This window comes from Neovison vison, chromosome 12 (assembly GCF_020171115.1).
Source record: "Neovison vison isolate M4711 chromosome 12, ASM_NN_V1, whole genome shotgun sequence".
NCBI classification, from domain to species: Eukaryota; Metazoa; Chordata; class Mammalia; order Carnivora; family Mustelidae; genus Neogale; species Neogale vison.
Genome location: NC_058102.1, coordinates 115,590,731 through 115,615,272, shown reverse-complemented (window position 1 = coordinate 115,615,272; position 24,542 = coordinate 115,590,731). Strand labels below are relative to the sequence as shown.

Genomic DNA, 24,542 nt, shown 5'->3' with positions numbered 1-24,542 from the left:
CAGCACTGAGCAAAAGCAAGGACGGCAGGAGAGTAAGAGTAAGATCCCCCCTGAGCACAGACCACAGAGCCTTCACCCCTACCCTTTCACAGAGCCCTGGATCCACACGGTACCAGACACACTAGTTGGCCTGCCCAGCCAGGCAAAGGAAGAGTCAGCTTTCCATTTCTCAGCAGAAGAGACCGTCTGGTCCACGGCCCCCTGGGAAGTAGCAGAGCCAATACCAGATGGGAGGTGTGACCCCTCAGCCCAGCCCTCCTACGTCAGCTCATCTTGCTCTCAGTCGGGGAGTCTGGGGTGAGACCAGCAGCATCCCCTGCACGGGGAGACAGCCATGCAGGCTGAGCCATGCTCCCCTTGCCCCGCCTCTCACCCCCTACCCCCTACCCCACCACCACCCGGAGGCTGCTTCCCGCAAGGCTACGGCGAGAGTTGAGAAGCCAGTGTGATGTGTCGTGGGGAGGGGTTTGCTACAGCCCCGGTGGCTGAGTTCGGGGTGAGGCCTCCTACCGGGGCAGGGAGCTGTACTGGCGCTGAGCCTGCTGGAACCCTTCGCGCTCCTCCTGTCGCTGGCGCTGCATCTGCACCTCCACCGACACCGAGTGCCTGCCGCTCTGCGCCGCCGCTCTGGAGTTTGGCTGCGGGAGGGAAACGCACATGGGTTAGCAAGAAGGGAAGGGTGGATGTCACCGGACAGCTTGACCCAGCTCCGATGCATAAGGATTGCCTCGGAAACACATTACACGTTCTGTGAATTTTTAAAAAGTCGATGGCTGTGTTTTCTATTTGCTCTTCTGAGCGCGCAGTACTCAAGCATCTTAAATTTTGATTATGGCTGGAGGATGGTCTGAAATTGAGAGGTCAACTTTTCTAGTCTTCCTCACGAGGTTTGGTAAATACCAACATTAGATACCACTTTGTATCTCATGTCTCTCTGGCAAACATAGGGGAGTGAGTCCGCTCAGAAGACCAGAGGAAGCCAATGCCAAAAATAAACAAGTCCCTAAACATCTGCTACAATAATTCACAAAAGTGGGGGGAGTCCGTGAACGTTGGCTGAGCTGGTGAATTATTTCAGCAACTACCTATTTTACCCTAGCAATAGACGATAATATAGTGGATTCCCCTTTTATTAAAGGATGACAGTTACATTTTGAATCAAGATTGGCTGAAACTAGTCACGCTTGCCATGGGTCTCCTCCAACCCACAGATGGCGACCACATGGGAACGGAAACGCTCATCAAAAGAACAAACCCAAAAGCTAACAGGTACTTGAATGGGTTATGAGATAATTCATGTTGCCTTCTTATTAGGAAATGGCATGTTTTTTTTTTACCTGGGTTAATTAAATTCTATGGAGAAACTTTCACTTCTTCTGGCTAAACACAGGTGAGCAGGTCATCTAACTGACTGCTGCGTCTCAGCAAAATCAGATACCGGCGGCGTAGACTGTTCCTTGCAGACCAAGCCCCCGTGGATGCTTCAACTTCTCACTGACAGTTTTCAGCTTACCTTCCCTTCTAGATCTGCCCTTTTAAATGAAAGTAACTCTGCTCAAAATAGACAGCTGTGCCTCTAACTTGACAAAACACCCACCAATGGTTTGTCTTAGCATCGGTGACACTAAATAACGCATCTGGGCACTGTGGACCTCTGTTCCCCTTTGTGTTACGCAACATTGCGCAACAGGCATATTCTGAGTGAAGAATGTCTCTTGAAAACAAGCTATTGATTTTCTTAGGGAGTTGAAAACCAATGGCAGACTTTGACTCGACACTAATTTCCTAAAATAACAGAGTCTTCGCATTCGCTCCGAGAGTCGTAAGATAACATGTGGGCTGGCTACTTAAGGAGTGGCTCCTGTGGTTGGCTTTTGTGTGAACAGAATGCAAGCATCGTCTATTGTTCTCTTTCTGCCTGGCCAGCATTATCTTATTTGTTGGTAAGCAATAATAAGGCAATATATGGGACAAAAATTTCAAAGCATATGGGCATAGTCAGTGAGCATATTAAAAATATCCCGATACAAAAATAATGTGTGAAGAGATTAGGCTTTACAATACCCCCGTCTCTACTAGTGGATGTTTATAACCACACTCACCGGAACAAATGTGTGTTCTGAGACCCGCTCCATAACACCGTTCAAATAACACATCAGCGGTGCCTTCAGCAAGGAAAACACTTTGCTGAGTGAGTTCTGCTTATGCAAACAAAGCATCATCCAATTGTTCATCAACTCCATTAAGGAAGACAGACATTTTCTTCCATTACACTCGATGAGGCTGGCCAAAAAGAGAACTGAGTGGTTCTATTGTTCATGGTGAGGCATGGGAAGCTTGAAAAAAGCCACTGGACAGAGGGAAAGCAAAGCAAGAAAATACTACACAATTGCCTTTATATCCTCAAAAAAGAACCACGTTTCTCTTTCCTTTTCATTCAGTATAAGCTATATACATGTGTCAAGCAGTCTTGAAAGATCTGGCATTCTCCAGTAGGATTTAGTCACGAGCTTTTTAAGCTCATGCTGTTCTGTGACACACTGCTTGTGGAGATGTGAAAAGAAAATGCAAGTTCTTGTAGAAATTTCAGGTGTATTTTTAAGTTGTTTCTCCCAGAGGCCTGAAAATTTGATTCTGACAGGAAAAAAAAAAAAAAAAAAGGACAAGAAGAAGAAGAAGTCGAAGGGCTTTTGTTTCCTCCAGTGTGTGGTTTCTGACACCATTCTCCTCAAACCTTATCAGTGGCGAGCATCTCGTTGGATCTTGATGCATTCTAATAATAAAATTATCATCACACGGGATCGGAAAACTTAACATGAGTGAATGAATTTGGTACTGGCAAACTGACATATGTCATCCTAGTTTGCCCACGAGGATGAAATATACACCTTAACCTTACCATGAATATTTTATTCCATTTCTCTTTTTCAAAGTGTGCAAACTTTAAGAATTTAAGTTCTTAAAAAGAATCACCCTTATCTTTAGGATGAAACGTTAACTGAGCTGCCGATTTCCAGGAGGCTTAGATACATGAGCAGCCCAGAGCAACACCTAGGTAAGTTCATCCTGGAAGTTTCATACTTGGCCTGAATCAAAAATAACCTGACCCATGGTTTCAATGACAACTGCATAAAAATGTAAATTGTGGGAACAGTATTATAATGGACAATCCTGACTTTTAAATACTGGGGTTTCCATCTCTCTGGCAGAAATAGAATAATGTATCTGGAGGCTAGAAATCACAAAAATAAAGAAATGAAGAAAGGTAATTTGTAACCCCAGAGAGAAGTGCAGGTTTTCAAATAAAACAGTATCAACAAGCACCATAACAAAGTAACATGTACACAGGGAAACACATGGGTAAATTACAGTTGTTATAATTCTGGAGATTCACCAGCCAATAAGGTAATAGCTCTGTTTTAAGAGTGCAAATTACAAATAACCTGGCCTTGTTCAAAATGAAATTTGTGACAAGCAATGACCTTTCAAGTAAAAAAATAGCCAAGGTTGCCACAGCGATGGTAATGTAGAGATTGTAAATAGAAATAAATACGTGGTGATATAGTAAAGTACACTCGAGGGCCATGATATGTGGATCTCTTCATGGCCCCTGTTTAAAACCACAGTGAAAACTATGTTACTTTTGTAAGTGAGTTGCAAAGTACTGGTCTTTATCATGATCATAGAGAGATATTATTTGTACTGTACAAACAATTATATAAGCTTCGGAAAAGCTACACAACTTGCCCATCATTTACTGGTGTAAAACAAAATATTAAAAATATCTACAAAGTGTTTTCATCACATTAAGTCATTAACTAAGCATTTTCCTCAGTTATACAAAAATCATTCCTTTGCCAGAGTGAAAATAATTAAAAACACAAAACCAAAATGGTTAACAGTTCATGGGCTAAAGAAAGAAGAAAAATAAATTACACACCATACAATGTTTCAGCGCCAGTTAGAACTAGGCAATGTTGTCAAACTTTTAGAGCTTAATACACAAGTGCATGTGTTACATAGGAAAGAAAATTCATTAATGTCTTATGAACATTTAGAGAAAATAACTTTTAGATACTCTTTTCTTCATGTAAAGCAGCATGTAAGCCTACATGTGTGTGCACCTGTATCTGTTTACATATACACACATGTATGTGCTATTCTTATAAATGACAGAGAGAGAGGGAAAGAGGGGGCTGAGAGGGGCAACAAGGAGAGGAAGAGAGAGAATCTTAAGCAGGCTCCACACCTAGCATGGAGCCTCAATCTCATGACCCTGGGAGCATGACCTGAGCTGATATCAAGAGTTGGAGGCTTGGGCGCCTGGGTGGCTCAGTGGGTTAAAGCCTCTGCCTTCGGCTCAGGTCATGATCCCAGAGTCCTGGGATTGAGCTCTGCATCGGGCTCTCTGCTCCACAGGGATCCTGCTTCCTCCTGTCTCTCTCTCTGCCTCTCTGCCTACCTGTGATCTCTGTCTGTTAAATAAATAAATAAAATCTTTAAAAAAAAAAAAAAAAAGAGTCGGAGGCTCAACAGACTGAGCCACCCAGGAGCCCATCCAAATGATACTTTTGAGTGACTTTCCTATTTAAATTATCAATGATCAAAATTCCCAAATTTTCCCATACATTCAAAGGGCACATATTGAAAGCAAAAATGAGCTACAAAAAGTTTGTCTGCTTCGGAGGCAAAGCTGTGGTGAAGATGACGGCCACGATCACTGAAAGAACACACGCCCACCAGAGATCTGGAGTCCCCATTTCAGCAATTCAAATGTGCTGCAACCCTAATATGCATCCCACGTGCTGATAAAAATGGTAATTTACACATTTGGTAGCGGGCAGGAAGAACAGCTACGCCACTGAATCACGTAAAGAGTGTAAAACATTTATTCTTTTTAAAAAGGGGCAACTGCTAATCTTGGTAATTATTTCCTGAAGCAGACCCACCGAAAACTTTTAATCAAGACAAAGTTAACTTTTGTCTATTGATCCCGCCTTCGCAGCCCTCCACCTCTACCCCATCACCCAAGGTACTTCTACAACTATCGATCTAACTCTTGTGGGTTCTGAATGTTGAAAAGCTTAATTGCTACTAATGATGTGACTAATGCTTGAAAAATCTGCAGAGCATACCAGTTTCCCTCATAAAGTTTTTATAAATACATGTTTGATTTTTATACACCGTTTGTCTCTGTCTCCTCTTTCCCAACCAGTGCCTGGATCTACTCCCCCCGCTGCCCCGCCCTCAAACAGCAGGTAGGATGAAAATACAGAGTAGCTCTACAGAACAGGCGAGCTCTCTAGTGGCACGAGCTAATGGCAACCCAAAGCAGCGTCACTCGTTTCCACTACCTGACACCTCTGTGGGTGGCATGGCCCACTGGTCATGGGGACGGGTCCTGGGGCTACAAGAAAAGGGTCTGCTTTGCAGCAGCGTGGAGGCTTTGGCCATGAGTAAAGGGCCCTCCCTTTCCTGTGGGAATGGCTTTCTCCAGGTCGACTTCTAAGGGAGGTGATTTCCGCCCAATGTGGACTGAGAGGCCATCAGCTGGGAAGGTATTTGTTGAGTCAAGGCATGGAGCCCCATTATAAGAAAATCAGAGCATATACCCTTGAAGTCTTAAGAAAGATGAAAACCAAAACAAAAGCTTCATTTGCTCTGATTCCCCAGGTATAGGAAAGGCAATTTGGGGGCGTGGGGTGGCTGTGTACTAGCGACTGGCTTGCTAATTAAAGCAGACAAAACCCTAAAAAGGGAAGAGGAGCCATTAAAAGTGCAAGACAGAAAAATGGAGAAAAGGGCAGATTTTTTTTTTTATTATTATTTGTTTAAAGATAGCTAGAAGAAAGCTTGGGGGAGAAGAGGGTATTCACATCACAGAGGATCAATTTTCCATCTGAAGGACTAAACTACTTTCAGTCCCTACCAACCCGGGATGGAAAGGATTTAGCAATATAGCTATTAAAGGCTCCATTATCCCGTCTATCAACCGCCTCAGCCAGCAAGTCTCCTTGTGGGCAACACTCAGGTATCTGCAAAGTTTTAATAGCATACTGTACTTCTGTCTGCAGCCTGCAATTTAATTCTTCTAAAAGCAACACTAAGTCCTGTCCATATCTGAGCTCTGTGATAATAACCCTAACCTCAGCTATTGTCCCATTATGTTAAGAAAGATTTAAAACAACTTGCTGCTTTATTTATATTGTACCTGGCATGACACCGGGGAAGAAGTTGCTTTTTCTCCTTCTCCTTCTTCTTCTCCTTCTTCTTTTTTTTACCCAACTTGGGAGAGAATTCACTTTAATTATGGAGCTAAGGAAATTTTCTGGGCCTCTGCTCATCTAAAGACCTTTTGTGCCACAAATCAGCTCCCTTAGGCCCGAACATTATTTTGAACAAAAGCCCAGGAACAGGTGCATTCCACACTACTGGAGTTTAGGGAGAACATTTTGAAAATGGATGAATGGAAAAGGGCTACTTGGATGAATTTTCTGCAGCATGGCTCTCTGTATGTAAAGTAATTGGCTTGGATCTTTTTCTATGTGATACATCTGGTTGCACTTTGTGTGTGGCATTTCCAACAAGCATGGCAATTTCAACTACTGTGGACTAAGACGGACACATAGTTTGAAGATGAGTTTGTGGCTCCTTAGAACGAAAATGATTGCAAACCGTTCTAATGGGTGAGATCATAGTCTCATCCTTTCCAAACACAGTGACCTTTCAAGGTCAGAGTACATACAGGAAAAGAAAAGAAAAAGACTCTAAGACATTCAAAGCTCATTTTATAAAACATAATAAAAACCGTACACCCAGCTACATTTTGAACAACGGAGCAGCTCTTATTAAGGCAACAATGAGAATTGGTAGGAAAATTAATACACTAGGTAGAATTACAGTCACTTGAAGCCCATTTATATGATCAGCAGAAAGGAGAGTACACAGCAAGATCCCAATTGTTTGAAAATTAAAAAAAAAAAGAAAGAAAGAAAAGGTCAACTTCTGACCCACAATTTAGGAAATTATTCCATTCTTATAGTAATCAGCTTGTCATCCAAATAATTCCCCACTCACTCATTACAGGAAATGATAATACAAGCCAAGTGGTCAGTCTAAAGTTGCGATGGCATTTTGTTATACAATAATTTGGCCTATGACCTTCAGTAGGTGACTTTCTGAATGTGTAAGATTTTCTCAAACATTTTTCCTGACAGGATTGTATTAAGCAGATAAATAGAAATCTATGCCAACATATTCCCCACTACCATTAAGGAAAAAAAATCCTTATAAATGAATCAAAATTGGTATTAAATCATTTCCACATCTTTCAATGAAAAACATCTACAGCTAAGAAGTACGAAATGCTCATTTAGCCTCAAACAAACTTGGACATTTGCATGGGGATACAGCAACCAGAAGTCCAATCAATCTGAGTTCCCAAATACATGTTTCTCTCTTTCTCAAAGTTATATATTTAAAATATATTACAACTTCAGTGAGGTGTTCTTTCTTTCAAGTTCATGCCGGCACATGTACTTGAAATCGAAATAATACAGAGAAGATGAGCATGGTCCCCAAAGGGAACACCGAGGTCTTCTTCCAAGCTTTTCCTAACCAGTCACACTGATTTGGCCATGGTTCTTCTGTGCTTAATACTCTGTGCACACCTGTATCATAAACTGTACAAAATACTCTTTTCTTGTGGATCGGCTTGACTGCGGAGTTCTAAGGGTAATCTTTCCTTCCCGTCTTTGTCCTCCTGCACCAAACACACTGACTAGAACACAGCAGTAAGCACTCAATACATCTGATCAACTAAGTAATTAATTATTTAATTCTGGTTTGAAATCCACATTCCCAAGTAAAGTAAAGAGGATTTCTGCTGCTCCTCACAGTGTGGTATGGGGACTAAGAAACCCAGGCAGGCTTTTGCTGGTTAGGACTCTTTGTTTGAAAACCATTTTCATATAGGATTGGTCTTCTCCCTCAGGTGGCCACTGTACTCTTTCCTCTTTTCAGCCTTTCTGTGCAAATATACATAGCTAAGGATGTTTACCACACCTCAAAAGAGAATCCTGCTTCAAATCCACTGACATGATACATCACAACAATAAGAGAAAGGGTAAAAACCATCTGATCATGTCAATAGATGCAGAAAAAGCATCTGACAAAGTACATCCATTCACAATAAAAACCCTCAAAAAAGTAGGCCCAGAGGGAATATACCTCAATATCATAAAGGCCATCTATGAAAAACCCACAGAGAACATCATACTCAATGGGGAAAAACTGAGAGCTTCCCCTAACATCAGGCACAAGATGGGATGTTCACTCTTCTCACCACTTTTATTCAGCATAGTGCTGGGAGTCCCAAAGCAATCAGACAACAAAAAGAAATAAAAGGCATCCCAATTAATAAGGAAGAAGTAAAACTTTTGCTATTTCCAGGTAACATGACACTACATATAGAAAACCCAAAAGACTCCACCAAAAAACTATGAGAACTGATAAATGAATTCAGTAAAAGACACAGGAAACAAAGCCAATGTACAGAAATCTGCTGTATTTCTATACACTAATAATAAAGCAACAGAAAGAGAAAAGAAGAGAAAAATCCCATTTATAATTGCACCAAAAATAATAAAATACTCAGGAATAAGCTTAATTAACCAAAGAGGTGAAAGGTCTGTACTCCAAAACTATAAAATGGTGATGAAAGAAATTGAAGAGGACACAAAGAAATGTAAAGACATTCCATGTTCATGGATTGGAAGAGCAGATATTGTTAAAATGTCTATACTACCCAAAGCAATTTACACATTTAGTGCAATCCCTATCAAAATACCAATAGCGTTTTTTCACAGAACTAGAACAAACAATCCTAAAATTTGTATGGGACCACAAAAGACCCCAAATAGCCAAAGCAACCCTGAAAAAGAAAGCAAAACTGAAGGCATCAAAATTCCAGACATCGTCTTCTATTACAAAGCTGAAGAGATCAAGAGAATATGGTACTAGCACAAAAAAATAGACACACAGATAATGGAACAGAATAGAAAACTCGGAAATGAATTCACTATTATGTGGTCAATTAATCTTCATCGAAGCCGGAAAGAGCACCCAGTGGGGAAAAGACTGTCTCTTCAACAAATGGTGTTGGTTAAACCTGACAGGCACATGCAAAAGAATGAAACTGGACCATTTTCTTTCACCGTACACAAAAAGAAACTCAAAATGGATTAAAGACCTAAATGTGAGACCTGAAACCATAAAAATCCTAAAAGAGAGCACAGGCAGTAACTTCTCTGACATTGGCTGTAGCAACATATATATCTAGATATGTCTCCTGAGGCAAGTGAAATAAAAGCAAAATAAAGTATTGGGACTATAAAAACTATTTTATCAAAATAAAAAGCTTTTGCTCAGTTAAGGAAACAATCAATAAAATTAAAAGGCAGCTTACCAAATGGGTGAAGATATTTGCAAATGACATGTCTGAAAAGGGTTAGTATCTAAAATATATAAAGAGCTGATACAACTCAATACCCAAAAACCAAGTAACCCAATTAAAAAATGGCCAGAAGACCTGAACAGACATTTGTCCAAAGAAGACACCCAAAAGGCCAATAGAAGAAAAGATGCTCAACATTGCCTATCATCAGGGAAATGCAAATCAAAACTACAATGAGACATCACCTCACACCTATCAGAATGACTAAAATCAACAGTATGAAAAGCAAGTGTTGCTGAGGATGCTCATGCACTGTTGTTGGGAATGCAAACTGATACAGCCACTGTGGAAAATAGTATGGAGTTTCCTCAAAAAGTTAAAAATAGAACAACCTTACAATCCAGTAATTGCATTACTGGATATTTATCCAAAGAATACAAAAACACTAATTCAAAGGGATACATGCAGCCCTATGTTTATTGCAGCATTATTTACAACTGGCAAGTTATGGAAGCAGCCCAAGTGTCTGCTGATACATGAATGGATAAAGGAGATGTGGAATACACACAATGGAATATTACTCAGCCATCAAAAGGAATGAAATCTTGCCATTTGCAATGACATGAATGGAGCTAGAGAGTATAACGTTAAGCAAAATAAATCAGAGAAAGATAAATACCATAAGATTTTGCTCATATGTGGAATTTAAGAAACAAAACAAATGAGCAAAGGAAAAGAGAGAGAAAGAGAGAGAGAAACCAAGAAACAGACTCTCAACTACAGAGAACAAACTGATGGTTATCAGAGGGGAGGTAAGTGAGGGGGATGGGTGAATAGGTGATAGGGATTAAGAAGTACACCTGTTGTGATGAGCACCTGGTGTTATATGAAACTGTTGTATCACTATATTTACACCTGAAACTACCATTAACACTGTGTGAACTATATTGAAATTAAAATTAAAAATTTAATTTAAAAAAAAAAGAGAAAGAACCATGCTTTAGGAAACCTAGTAGAAAGAGACTGAGTCAATTATGCCAAACAATATAAATAGATTAACATAATGCAGTCTTGCTGCTACCTGGGAATGACTCAATTTACTTGATCAACTAAAAAATAAATGTTTTAGAAAAACAATGCCATTAATAGTAATATTGTTGCAGGAACACGATTAGAAATTTTCCTAGATGTTGTATCTGCTGAACTTGTTTTATAACCTCCCAAAGTTAGTCTGGGCTTGATTTCACAATCAGGTCTTACTCTTGGATGTTGGTCTCATTTTGCCAATTGCCTGCTCTAAGGTTCCACCTTCCTCACTTAAACTGAGGTAGCACCACTTCTTCCATTTTTCCTTCTTCTATCTCAAAATTATCTTCCACAGACTCCAGTTTGACCCCTAAACCCCACAATTGAAATGTTTATAGGTTTCTGGCGTTGAGAAGAGTCTATCGGGGGTGTCGGATTTTAGGACCAAAAAGGACCTCAGAGATGACTAGAAAGGTCTAGAAAGGTGCTTCTCAAAGTCCTCCAGAAGGACCCCACCAGGCCTTGTTAAAATATAGATTCCTGGGCCGCACCCAGAGAGGTTCAGATCCAGAAGGTCTGAGGCAGGGCCAGAGAATGTGCAATTATAACAAGTTTTGAAATGACAGTTCAAAGTGCTGGTCTGTGGACCACACTTGGAGAAGCTCTCCTTCTATCTGCTTTAACTTATGCACTCAGCTTTCTCTTAAATTTTCATTTTATAACAAAGGGTTTAATAACCGGCACTCAACCATCTACTCTAACTCTCTTGGTTTACAACATCAGAAAAGAGGCCCGAGGAGCCAGATGGCCTGGCCAGTAGGCCTGTGCTCTGTCCTGATACCATCTTTCTTCAAACTCCTAATCTAGCTTTGGAGCCTCCGACTACATTTCTACCTTTATCTCTGCTTCCCTACAAAATAACCAACTTCTCCACCATTCTGGGTCAGCTGGGTACATACCCTTTCCCAAATAAAACGGGATTTTTTAAAGCCCTTTAAGCCCTTAAACCACTTTAAGCCCTTTCTAACATTACTAGTCCTCCTAGTCCTACTTCCCCAAGTATCTAGTGTAATTAAAATTCCAGCACATTGAACTGAACTCATGAGCTTTTTGGACCTTAATCTCTCATCTACTTTAGGAACTCACATGGATGGGATACCTTTGACCTCAAATTATCCAGAACTGACCCACCTCCAAGATCCTGGACTCTTAAATATACCTTCTTGCCCACAGCCCCCTATGCTTTCCAATCTGTAGACCACTGACCTTTCTTGCATCCTCCCAGGCAACTGGGGTAATGCTTCCTTGAGCTGTACTTACCCAGCCTGGGCAATGTTCCACCAGCATCTTCCCAGGCCTCTAGAGTGCCTTCCCTGATTTTCTGTCATGTCTGTCTTGCCAATCCCCAACACTGAATTAATCCAAACATTGTTCTCTTCCCAATCCTCTAAGCCCTGTTGGCTATGAGCACAGTATAATGTTGACTAGACTTACTAATACTCTCAACTAGAACCTCCCACCTCAAGCAGCTTGTATGTTCACCTCTCACAGATTCTCTCTCAAGTTTCCAAAGAGATTCCTCAAAATTCCTGTCATCTTGAACCTCTCCACCCCCCACCCCCAACCAAATCTCCCCCAGTGCCTCCCATTCCCAGCAATCCCATCTTCTCCAAGGCAAAACACAAGAACAGAGTGCAAGTCTGGGGCTGGACTTAGGGGGATTAGCACAGCACTCTGTAGAATTTGGACTCTCTCTTCTGGGCCTTGAGATGCCATTCAAAATTTTGCTTTAGAAAAATCACTGTGATGGCTGTAAGCAGGACACACTAGAACAGGGATATGGGCAGCTAAACCAGAGGGATTCCACAAATACACAAAGGGGATGAGGGAGAATAAAGGATCAAGAATTCCTAAATACTATACTTCGTGTATAGTAGATACACAATAGCCATGTGTTGAACTAATTTATTCTGGGTCTAATTCTGAGAAAATGTATATAGAAAAATATTTACTAAAGTTAAAAAAAAGTGCATAGTTGAGAGCAAGACTCCCTTGGCTATGTCTTGTCATAAGGCAAATGCAACTGATTATGCAATGGACAGATGGTGCAACAAGATATAAAATGAAATTAGCAATGATGAAACCCAGATGGAAATGAGGAAAAGGTCAATATGTTAAAGGTCAAAGGAATTTGGCTCCATCTTGTCTTGTTTCATAAAGGACGAAGGTCAGAGCTCAGTGGCTCTTTACTGCAGGCAAGTTGTCAGACTGTTCTCTGTGCCGCCGAACCGCACACTCACCCAGGGTTGCTCAAAGCTATAGGTACGTCGCCGATCTTCTACGTCTTCATCCTGCTTCGCTTGCTGAAATTCTTGCCGTAGACGCTGTATCCGATCATGGTTGCTAGGAGTTGATCTGTTGCTAAAAGAGAGAAGGGGCAGCAATGAACACCCTTCAGAGATACGATCTGTGATACACAGTTGCTAGGGGAAGGAAATGGCAGCCGGCTGTGGAATGACACCGTTTAAGAGGCAGGGAGTTTATACAACAATATCTGGGCACTTAAAAGGCTTTCATTTTGTTCTTATGATTAAGAATTATTGAAGACTTACTTCAGATATTCCAGAGGGCAAGCAGTATTTTTAGACATTCCTGTTTTATGCAGTACTTTAAAAGCTTCATTTCCTTTCTGTAATCTGGCAAGGTGTTGGCAGCCACATTTTTTTGGAAAGGACATTGCATTAAGAGACAGAAATACCAGGGTCCCATCCTCGCTCCCCCGCCTTCTCAGACTAAGGCACTTAATACCTCTGAGGTGTGGGGTTTTATATACATATGAATTGGACATGATAATCATTTCTGCTCTAAATATCCTAGTTGCAACAACCAAATAACAACCAAGTAACAACACAGACTCAAGAACGTGCAGTATTATTTTCATAATGCCATCATATAAAGTTTCTGTTTAGGAGTTATCTATATACAAAAGGCATGTCTCACAGCATAAAGGACAAGCATTTAAAAAATAACTTGGGGTGGCAGTTTGATTTCACCTGTTAGCTAATAATAATGATGCCTTCTTTTTTGATAGCATTAAATTTTAATTCTCACAAAAAGCTTTTAAGATAGGTACAGATGGTAGTATTTCTCTCTCTCACCACACACACACACACACACACACACACACACACGTAGAAACTGACTTTCGTGACTTGTCTGCAGTCTCCCCATCAACAGGGAGGGGAGGCTGGAATTCAGATTCTTCTGGAGCCCAGTCCATCCCTGATTTTGCTGTGCCGTGTTATGTCCCTTAGTAAAACGTGTATCAGACTCCAGAGCCCCTGCTTTATAAAATCATACAGATTTTAAAAACAGTCTTTGGCAAGAGTTGCAGAGATGGCCAAGTTAAAACAATCTTAAATCTCATGGCACTTTTGGTCTATGTTATCCCCTGAGGACGAAGTCATGTCCTATCAGGAGAGCTATTCAAGCACATTAGGTACATGCGGTCTCCCCAGTGACACATCGGACTCCTTGAGGGTGAGAATCAAGCCTTGTATTTATCAACTATACCCTCCAAGCTGCTCACAGAAAGGAGAGCTATCAGCTCCTAGAGGACGGGGTCTCTTCACTGAAAACATGCTACCCTGGTTACTCGCTATGATTCTGAGTTCCTCTAGCTGCACACCCGCCCTGGGTCATGTAATCTGTCAGAGGTAGCTTGGAAAGAGGAAGTCTGCCACAGTGGAGTACATAAAATTCTCTAATATATATCTTCATATGATTCCATGTGTTTTGAAAAATTCTAAGGGTTTAAGGATCTCAGATTGAAAATATTCATATACAGGACAATACGAACATCTTCCAAGAATATGGGATAGTCTTTCATCATTTAATCTACTAGGTAGATTCCTATCATCTTTTTGTTGCTATTAATTTTATTAGAGCTTCTGGAACCTTCTGTCAATACTCCCAGTTTCATTATTTTTTCAGTCAATAAAACCCTGTGTTCCCTTTTTAATTCTGACAAATATTTTGAACAGATCGCCCTGAGAACATTAAAGGCTAATGGGTCTGTACAATGTGCTACTTGACAAGGCTTCAGCCCACGTCTGGGGATACTGCTTAAAACTTCCCCTCCATACTCTCAAGCTGAGCAGGTTGTTATTCCCACTGGTTTTCAAGAAACATATAAAGCATCTTATATTTTTGAACACATGCACTTTCAGTAATGGCTTCCCAACATAGTACCCAATCCCTGCAACTCCTGCTCTCCATGTGAAGCTGTGATAATGCAGGCACCAAGATAGTTCCTGAGATAGGAAGTGAGCATTCGTTAATCTCACTGCTGTTTCTCCAACTGTGACTTTTTTGTTCCTGGAATACTTTCCATAGCTTTTAATATGAGGATCGTAGGAGGCTTGACTGACAAAATATTTTACAGGTCTGACTAGAAATATTTCCCTGTTATTTTCATGTAGCATAGACAGTTTTAACCCTATAATTATCAGGTTCATGAAGTCCAAACCACTGATGAAAACTGATCTCCTACTATTTGTGGTTAATTGAAAGTGCAAATCTCCCAACACAGGAAGTTGACCCAGTGTCCTTAATTTTAAATTCTGGTGACCTCAATGTTTTTCACAGTAACAGCCAAGTTCTGGAAGTCACTTCTGCCCTTATTTCAAATCTCAGCAGCTGTTGAGACACTGCTTCACTTCCTTTTCCTTCGCTTCCTTTCTTCCTTTGCTCTAGAGAATGGCAACCCACTTGCCTAAGACTAGCAAAGCCACATTAAGGATTGAAATTGAAAAACAGGCCGCAATGGTTTTCATGATTGATGATGACTTCCAAAGACTGGACGACCATCAAGCATCCTTGGGGACAACAGTTGGCAGTCTGAAGGTGAAATCCTGGCTTCAAGAATGAATCCCTTGCAACTGCTCGCTCTGTTTCTCAGGCCAGTCTATAATGGGCCAATAATTCACACTTGGACTTCTAAAGTTCTTGGTTGGCTCTTCTGCCAAGAAAGCCAAAGGAAATTTTAAATATTCATTAGCATTAGTGGCTGAGGTCTACACATCCCAATCAACTTATATTTAGGTTCATTGACAATTTAGGTTGCTCATTATTTTATGTGTGGGGGAATAACAAAGATGCCACAGGAGTTAGCAGATGGGTGAGAGAGACAATACAACTCTTAATGAGAAGCTAGTAAATCATAACTTCTACAGAAACGAGGGATGAAGAGGACAATTACAGAGATGGTTTTTTCTTTTCCTTCTTAAAAAAGATTTTATTTATTTATTTGCCAGAGAGAGAGAGAGAACGTGCACACAAGCAGGGGAGCAGCAGGCAGAGGGAGAAGCAGACTCCCCGCTGATTAGGGAACCAGAGATGGGACTCGATCCTGGAACTCTGGAATCATGACCTGAGCTGAAGGCAGATTCTTAACCGACTGAGCCACCCAGGCATACCAGAGATAGTTTTTTCATAAGAATTCCCACAGACACAAGACAATTTAAGTCTAACATCAACACAGTCTTCCCTTATACATTTTTTTTAGTCCAACTGGAACTTTCTTTTATACTTTTATGTGTGTGTATATATAAATTTTCAACTAACTGATGGTGGTTTGTTTTGGTTCAGTAATTATCTGGAAGTCTTTCTGACAGCACTAAAACAAGGATACATTGGCTCACCCACTATGGAGATTCCTAGTCTGGCATGAACAGTGTAACCCTTAATTGTATGGAACTCAAATCTTTTCTATTCATAATTACATGGTGTTTGTACCCTCTCCTATCAGAGGAAGATCACACAGAGTGCTAGGCTTTATAGCCTTCAGAATGGACCACTGGAACGTGCTTTGCAAAAGTAGCCAACTGTAGCAACAATCTTATGTGCCCGTAAGCTCTGGAGTCTGTCCTGTGCCTGAGCCCTGCAGGCATGCTATCTGACCATGGCCTTAGGTCCAGTGAGTGAGAAAAGAAACATCAACAGGCGCTCTCTTGTGTCCATGAGAATCATGCAGGGCATTTGCTTAAAGATGCTGATTGACAAAGACTCACCTGGAGAGATTCTGAGTCAGTGAGTCGTGGGCGGGTCCTAGGAATCTGTATGTATTCAAAAGCACTGCAGGTGCCATATGGACACCACTTAGGAAATAATTCAGCCTGTAAACGTCATAGGTGGGACAAATTCCCAGGCCCGTGGGGCAATTAACTAAGGACGGAAGGAAAGCCGATGGCCTTGGGAGCACCCATGTGGGTTCTGTGACAAATGGGAGTAATACGCTTCATCAGGAAAGGGGGTCCCTTACTTGGTTTCAGTAGATTGTTGTCCTGAAGGGATGTGAGCCTAGCATTGCCTTCTATTTTTTTTTTCTTTACAGAGAAGCCAGAACTATAGTTTTCTCCCTTATTTTCTGAATTTTAAATGCTGGCTTACTTTCTTTTTTTTTGAGCTAAGGTGAGACAAAACAAAAAACCAAACCAAATAGGTCTGTGGGCAGCTAGCTTGCAACCTCTATTTTGTATTCTGCAGATGCTGCCTGTTTCATACGTTGCTTTTCTAGGCTATTTACTTCCACTGCACCAAGATAAGGCCAGTGATCTCCCAGTAACAGGCCCAAGAAACAAAAATATTTTTTAAAAAAAAAAGACAACTAGGCATTTCCATCTAGTCTTGCCTCTCCAAAGCTGTCTGCTCCTTCTGATCTAACGCTGGGTCTACTGCCCTGGCTGGAGGTCTGACCTATCTTTTCAGACCAACATATGCTGAGAGAGAGGGGGTTGTGATGTGACTGATTAATTCTTTATGGAGTAAAAATACCTTAACATTTGCATTTTAATTATGCAAAAGAAATCTGGAAAGCTGGAACAGAGGGCACAGCTTTAAGATCCAGAATTCACTGGAAGGGATAACGACCACTATTTTTTTTTTTTTTTGAGCAAGAAGTACCACCTTGGAATACACTAGTTTTCCCATAGAAGGAAGGAAACCATGATATGGAATGGGGAAGACAGAAGGGAAAGAACGAACTGTGGCAGGCTTTCCATGGTGCCCAGAATGGAGAGGTGATTATCATGTCTAGCACAAGACAAGGGAGGGGGATATATTCACTCAAATCTTTCTTTCTGTAATATCCTCTCCTTTCCTTCCATCTTCTGATTCTACCAGAAAATATTGTTTTACAGTGTTTATAACTTACATGTGCATGTGTTTCTCTTTCTTAAGATCATGACTTAATCACAATAATTAAATATTATAAATATATTATATATAAATTTATATTTATATTTATTTTATATATTTATTTATATATAATAAATATGTATTTATATATACATATATAATAAAAATAAATAATAATATATTTTTATATATTTATATTTTATAATATATAAATATATTTATATTCTGCAATATATATTAATATACACAATATATTAATATATAATATATAATAATATTATATATATAAATATATATATTCATATTCTGCAAGTCACGTTCCTGTGGCAGGGTAAACTGTTACATAAATACTTGTCACGGACAGACTTTAGAGTGGCAGTGGCCCCACGATCCCCCTTCCACATATTCACACCTTTGCACAACTCTCCACCGCTGAGTATGGGCAGGGCCTGTGACTTGCTTCTATCAATGAAATGGAATAAAAGTCAAGGAATGGATATGATTACATTTGTGTGAGTATATAAGTATGCAGTGTCCATCTTGCAGGTCTATATCTCTCTCTTCTGGCTTTGAAGAAGAAAGCAGCCCTGAATCCTACAGCTGCAGAGAACAGAATGCTGTCAACAACTCCGGGAGCAGGGAATCAAATGTTTCTTTCCCTAGTGGAGCCTCCCAGTGAGACCCCAATCTGGCTGACTCTTTGATTGTACTTGGATGAGACCCTGAGCAGAGGATTCAGCTGAGCCGTTGCTGGACCCCAGATCCACAGAAACTGATAGAAGAAGCTGTTAAGACTGTGCGGATTTGTTATACAGCAATAGCACTAATACCCTTTGATGTTGGCCTTGACCATGTGTCTTGATTTTACCCACAGGATGCTCATGGATGTGATGCAAATAGGGGTTTGAAATGTGATTGCACGGTGGGTTTGTTTTCTTGTGCTCCATTGCAACAAAAGATAATAGACACTCTAAACCTCTTTCCTTTAAACACACACACCTACATATAGACACAAACACTTGCCACAACCACCACCACATCACCTTAGTGCTGGAAGAGTGGCGGGGGTGGGGGTGGGGGTGGGCTGGCCATACATAGGTATTAAATGGAATAAAGTTGCCTAGAAGCACAAAGACCTAAGCCCTGCCCATGGCTGCAAACAAATATTGCCTGTTGGAAAAGCTTGCTGCTTCAAAGAGCAGAATCAAGAGAGGAATCATATTTTATGAATGAATTTTACCACTGTCATTTATATGGTTAGTCACTCCAAAGTTCTTCTCTCTGAGAAAAACTGCACAAAGTAAATACTATTGCAGAAGATGTCCCTGAAAGATGGTTACTGCCAGATCTTAACACAAGAAACCAATCAAATGAGCTTTCCTCTGAACACCAGTATATTGCCAAGAACACTCCATGGAAATCTACCCAATTGTTTAGGGTGACTCCTTCAGTCAATTTCCTCATCACTGCACCCAACGTACCCACTCTGGTTCTGTGAGCTCTGAAAATCAGTCTTCATGAGACCAAATCCGCCATGTGAGTGTTTTCTCAAAGTATGGTGAAAATAGACCTGCCAGCCAGGTCATTCAGTAAAACTGAACTCATGGGATCACTCCCAGTTTCTCTTCCTGGCAGAGATGGGTGACCCACCAGGATGTGACATAACTCAGAGAGATATTTGTGGTTAAAACTGGTTTTACTTAGTTTGTCCAGAGTCTGGGACTTAACATATGTCCTTCAAATCCCCAATTTACAAAAGAACAGGTACAATGTAGAGAAATCAGAACAATGAAAATATAGAAAGGGAAATTAGAGAATCGATTCCATTTACTATAACACCAAGAACCATAAGATACCTGGGAATAAACCTAACCAAAGAGGTAAAGGACCTGTACTTGAGGAACTACAGAACACAAATGAAAGAAATTGAACAAGACACAAAAAGATGGAAAAACATTCCATGCTCATGGATCGGAAGAATAAACATTGTTAAAATGTCTATACTGCCTAGATGTCTATACTGCCTAGAAGCATCTATACTTTCAGTGCCATCCCAATCAAAATTTCACTGGCGTTATTCAAAGAGCTTGAACAAACAATCCTAAAATTTGGATGAAACCAGAAGAGACTCCAAATTCCTAAGGAAATGTTGAAAAAGAAAAACAAAACTGGGGCCATCACATTGCCTGATTTCAAACTTTACTACAAAGCTGTGATCACAAAGACAGCATGGTACTGGCATAAAAACTGATACATAGACCAGTGGAACAGAGTAGAGAGCCCAGATATGGACCACCAACTCTATGGTCAAATAATCTTTGGCAAAGCAGGAAAAAAATATATAGTGGAAAAAAGACAGTCTTTTCAATAAATGGTGCTGGGAAAATTGGGACAGCTATGTGTGGAAGAATGAAACTTGACCATTTTCTTACACCATACAAAATTATAAATCGAAAGGGACAAAAGACCTCAACATGAGTCAGGAATCTATCAAAATCCTAGAGGAGAACATAGGCAGTAGCCTCTTTGACATTGGCCACAGCAACTTCTTTCAAGATATGTTTCCAAAGTCAAAGGAAACAAAAGCGAAAATGAACTTCTGGGACTTCGTCAAGATCTAAAAGCTTCCGCACAGCAAAGGAAACAGTCAACAAAACAAAAGAGGCAACCCACGGAATGGATAAGATATTTGCAAATGACACTACAGACTACAGACAAAGGGCTGATATCCAAGATCTATAAAGAACTCCTCAAACTCAACACACGCAAAACAGATTATCACGTCAAAAAATGGGCAGAAGACATGAACAGACACTTCTCCAAAGAAGACATACAAATGGCTAATAGACACATGAAAAAATGTTCATCATCATTAGCCATCAGGGAGATTCAAATCAAAACCACACTGAGATACCACCTTACACCAATTAGAATGGCCAAAATTAACAGGACAGGAAACAAGTGTTGGAGAGGATGCGGAGAAAGGGGAACCCTTTCACACTCTTGGTGGGAATGCAAGTTGGTGCAGTCACTTCAGAAAACAGTGTGGAGATCCCTTAAGTAATTAAAAATAGAGCTACCCTATAACCCTGCAATTGCACGACTGGGTATTTATCCCAAAGATACAGATGTAGTGAAAAGAAGGACCATCTGTCCCCAGTGTTCATAGCACCAGTGGCCATAGTCGCCAAACTGTGGAAAGAGCCAAGATGCCCTTCAACAGACGAATGGATAAAGAAGATATGGTCCATATGTACAATGGAGTATTATGCCTCCATCAGAAAGGATGAATACCCAACTTTTGTATCAACATGAATGGGACTGGAAGAGATTATGCTGAGTGAAATAAGTCAAGCAGAGAGAGTCAATTATCATATGGTTTCACTTACTTGTGAAGCATTAGGAATGACACAGAAGACATTGGGAGATGGAGAGGAGAAGTGATTGGGTTAAGTCGGAGGGGGAGATAAACCATAAGAAACTGTGGACCCTGAGAAACAAACTGAGGGTTTTGGAGGGGCCTGGTGGGATGGGTTGGGTGAGTCTGGTGGTGGGTATTATGGAGGGCATGTATTGCATGGAGCACTGGGTGTGGTGCATAAACAATGGATCTTGGAACACTGAAAAAAAATAAAATTTAAAAAAGCACAGGTACACACAGTAAAGATTTTGTTAACCACATCAGCTTATACCCTTGGGCTTTCCATTTTTGCTCTACACTCCTCAGCCCCAGCAATTTACTTTTTGGCCTAAGTACAAAACTCTATTCCAAATGCTACTGGATTTTACACCTGCACTTGGCATCCAATTACTGGAAATGCAAAAGGACATTATTCTTTTCCCAATTAAAAAAAAAATCACAAAAGTCAATTTCCACATTCTATCTGAGATCTCAGATATGCCACTCCATCCTTGACGCATATTCCTATGACATATTTCTAGCATTCCCCCGGGGTCCCATGCTACACCCGAGGGGGGCTCTTAGAGCTCTGCTGACTGCCAACTTCTCCCCTTAAGGAACTCTTTCTTCTCCAGCCACCAGTGTTTCAAAGTCCAACCATCTCCCAGACTCCAGGATCTTGCCGTCCAGCCTTCTGAAACACCATTATGGCCTGCATCCCAGCACACTGACAAAGGCAAAGACCAGAGTAATTTAAAGCATCCAGGACACCGTTCATGACACTCAAAAGACCCTGTTTTCCTGAATTCTGGCTTTTCCGAACCTCGGTGCTGTCTGTAGATAACCTGCCCTTCACAGGAGGGCCACTTATTTCAGGGAAATGTATTTCTTTCTTTTTTTTTTTTTTTTTAAGATTTTATTTATTTATTTGACATAGACAGATCACAAGTAGGCCGAGAGGCAGGCAGAGAGAGGAGGAAGCAGGCTCCCTGCTGAGCAGAGCGCCCGAAGCGGGACTCGATCCCAGGACCCTGAGATCATGACCTGAGCCAAAGGCAGCGGCTTAACCCACTGAGCCACCCAGGCGCCCCTGTATTTCTTTTTTGACTTCCTTGGTAGTTGCCCACAAATGAAAAGACTAAAGATCTCGTACGTTATGTAAACAACCCTTCCTGGGTACTATTACTTTTCAAGATATTTCACTAGAGTAAAACTAAAGCACCTTTCCCTTCCTTGTCCAATGACTAATTCTTCCTGCATCCCAGAGAAGGAAAAACTTTTAGTCCCTTCATCTGTACCAGTGGCAAGTCTAAAATTCAGTTATTTCATGGATGTCACTTAAAACAGACACTAGGACCAGAGAAGGTAAAAAAGTGACACCCAAGGAAACATATGTAGGGCAGACCTGTCACACAACTTTAGAAACAGGCAGCCAGCAATGACCACAAGCGTCTCAGATCATTAAGCAATGTCTTACTGTGATGTCACGCACCGATGTACGGAGTTGTAATCCTTTCAAAACAGACAGATTGTCAGCATGATAAAGTGGATACAAACAGGTTCCTGAACAGTGATGACTACAGTGTTGGGAGGAAATGTCACTGAACTGAAAAGCGTTACCAACACAACTCCTAGGGGCCAGTGCCATCGAGAGACTGACGGTATGTCTCATTACTCTCACCGAGCTGTTTCTCTACACTGATTAGTAACTGCATCAACTCTTCCTGATCTTGTAATCGCCAAATAGTTAGAATCTACAGATGTCAGAACTGAGTTCCTAATTGCTGTAAATTAGTGAGCAAACACAGGTTTCTCATTAAACCCATTACACCCCGTATGTTAAAACGGAGCCCTTGCATGGGTTTTCTTTCTTGGCACTCAGCATTCGTGGAACAAACCTAGGAAGAGAGCAGCAGAGTGGTATTGTAGGACGTGTGTGTGGCAGGCTGATTCCTGGGTGAGGAACCTGGAAATGGTCATGCGTTTGTTGCCGAAATTTTAATGAGGAGTTACACTGTGCCTCCATCTTTGCTTTCTTAGGACAGAGTCAAGTGACGTCACGCCTCTTTGAAAGTTTTTGCTTCTCTTAGAGGAACCTGGAATGCTGCCTCCCATGGCACTTGGGTTTGCCTCCTGTTACCTGTGCAGGTGGAAATGCAGAAATTGCTAGATTAAATGGGAAGGGAGGAAGGAATGGACTGAAATGCTGTGGAAAAGCGTATCTGAATTTTCACGGTAGGTAAGCACTAGTCTTCTGGCTCAGAAGACGAGGGCTTTTTCTCCTCCAGCTCTCTCTCTCAGGCTGGGAGATTTATGAGAAATGGGGGAAAGGCTGGGAGGGTTAACCCTAGAAATGTATCAATTACCAAACTACAAATAAAAATAGCTCCTTTGCACAAGCTTCATTAAGTTTTATCAGCAAGTATCTTGGGGTTTTACACTCAAACCACAGGTCATAAATTCACAGTAAATCCCCCATATGTTCACCAAACACCTGAATTCAATTTCTCTTCTGGTTGTGAAGTAGGAATATGGTGCTCCAATTAATTATGCATGCAAAGTTAGTTCCTAACACGGGGAACTTTTTTTTCCCCAATGCTGAAGGGTATTTATACATTATACATTTGTACATAATATATATATTACACTATATGGATATATTCATAACATTCGAAATTTAGGGATAGATCTTTCTTTAATCATCATTTTATACTGGTGAATAGTTATAAATTCTCTTTTCCTAGTTTGAACAGTGAAAAAGCAAAATTGGTATATACTTTGCTATAATGTATAATTTTTCTATAGACAATCTCATACCTTTGTGAGATGTGACAATGATGTTAATATTTAAGGTTTTTACTTTGAATTACAGAAAAAGTCTAACGTGAGGCTAAATGGCTATATTTATATGTGTCTATATGTACATGTGAAATTAGCTACTTAGGAAATATCATGTCATTTTCAGTTTATTTTCACAGTTTTGCTCATCACTTGTAATATGAAAAGAATTATGAGAAACTTATGCAAATCCCAAAGGCACTCACTTTCCTCAGCTGATAAAATTCATTTTCAGATTTTGACACCCATGATTTGTTGTCCATTTCACACCAATTTCAGTGTAATAAATCATAACAAATTAAAAACATACAGCTACGTTTTCTGGGTTAAAAAGGTAGTCACCAAAGCTGTTAATACTGCATTTGCTTCTGATGTGATGAGTCACAGGGAGGGTCACCTCTCTCCATCAGAAAGACTGGGGACTAGATCTTACCCTGGGTCCCTGTGTGGTCATTCGGTAACAGGGCTATCATTTCATAAGCAGCAAAATCTCAGGAATGTACCCCTCACCCCATTTTATTACTATCATCACTCTTCCTTATTAGCCTGTCACTGGTCTCAGGCAGGAGTGAGAAAAATTTAGCTTTACTTTTTCGAGGGGAATTCGTCCAGCTACAAAGAAAACAC

The 24,542-nt window shown here is 40.7% G+C and overlaps 1 protein-coding gene across 13 annotated transcripts in view; it reads right to left on the bottom strand.

Moving 5' to 3' along the window:
• PARD3 (par-3 family cell polarity regulator) overlaps positions 1-24,542 on the bottom strand; it is a 659,680-nt gene that overhangs the window by 7,598 nt on the left and 627,540 nt on the right. For all 13 annotated transcript variants that reach the window (XM_044228092.1, XM_044228102.1, XM_044228097.1 and 10 more), the window contains 2 exons: positions 12,781-12,901; positions 511-638 (listed from right to left, as the gene is read on the bottom strand). In XM_044228092.1, coding sequence (XP_044084027.1) covers positions 511-638; positions 12,781-12,901 — 249 coding nt within the window. The remainder of the gene's footprint in view (positions 1-510; positions 639-12,780; positions 12,902-24,542) is intronic.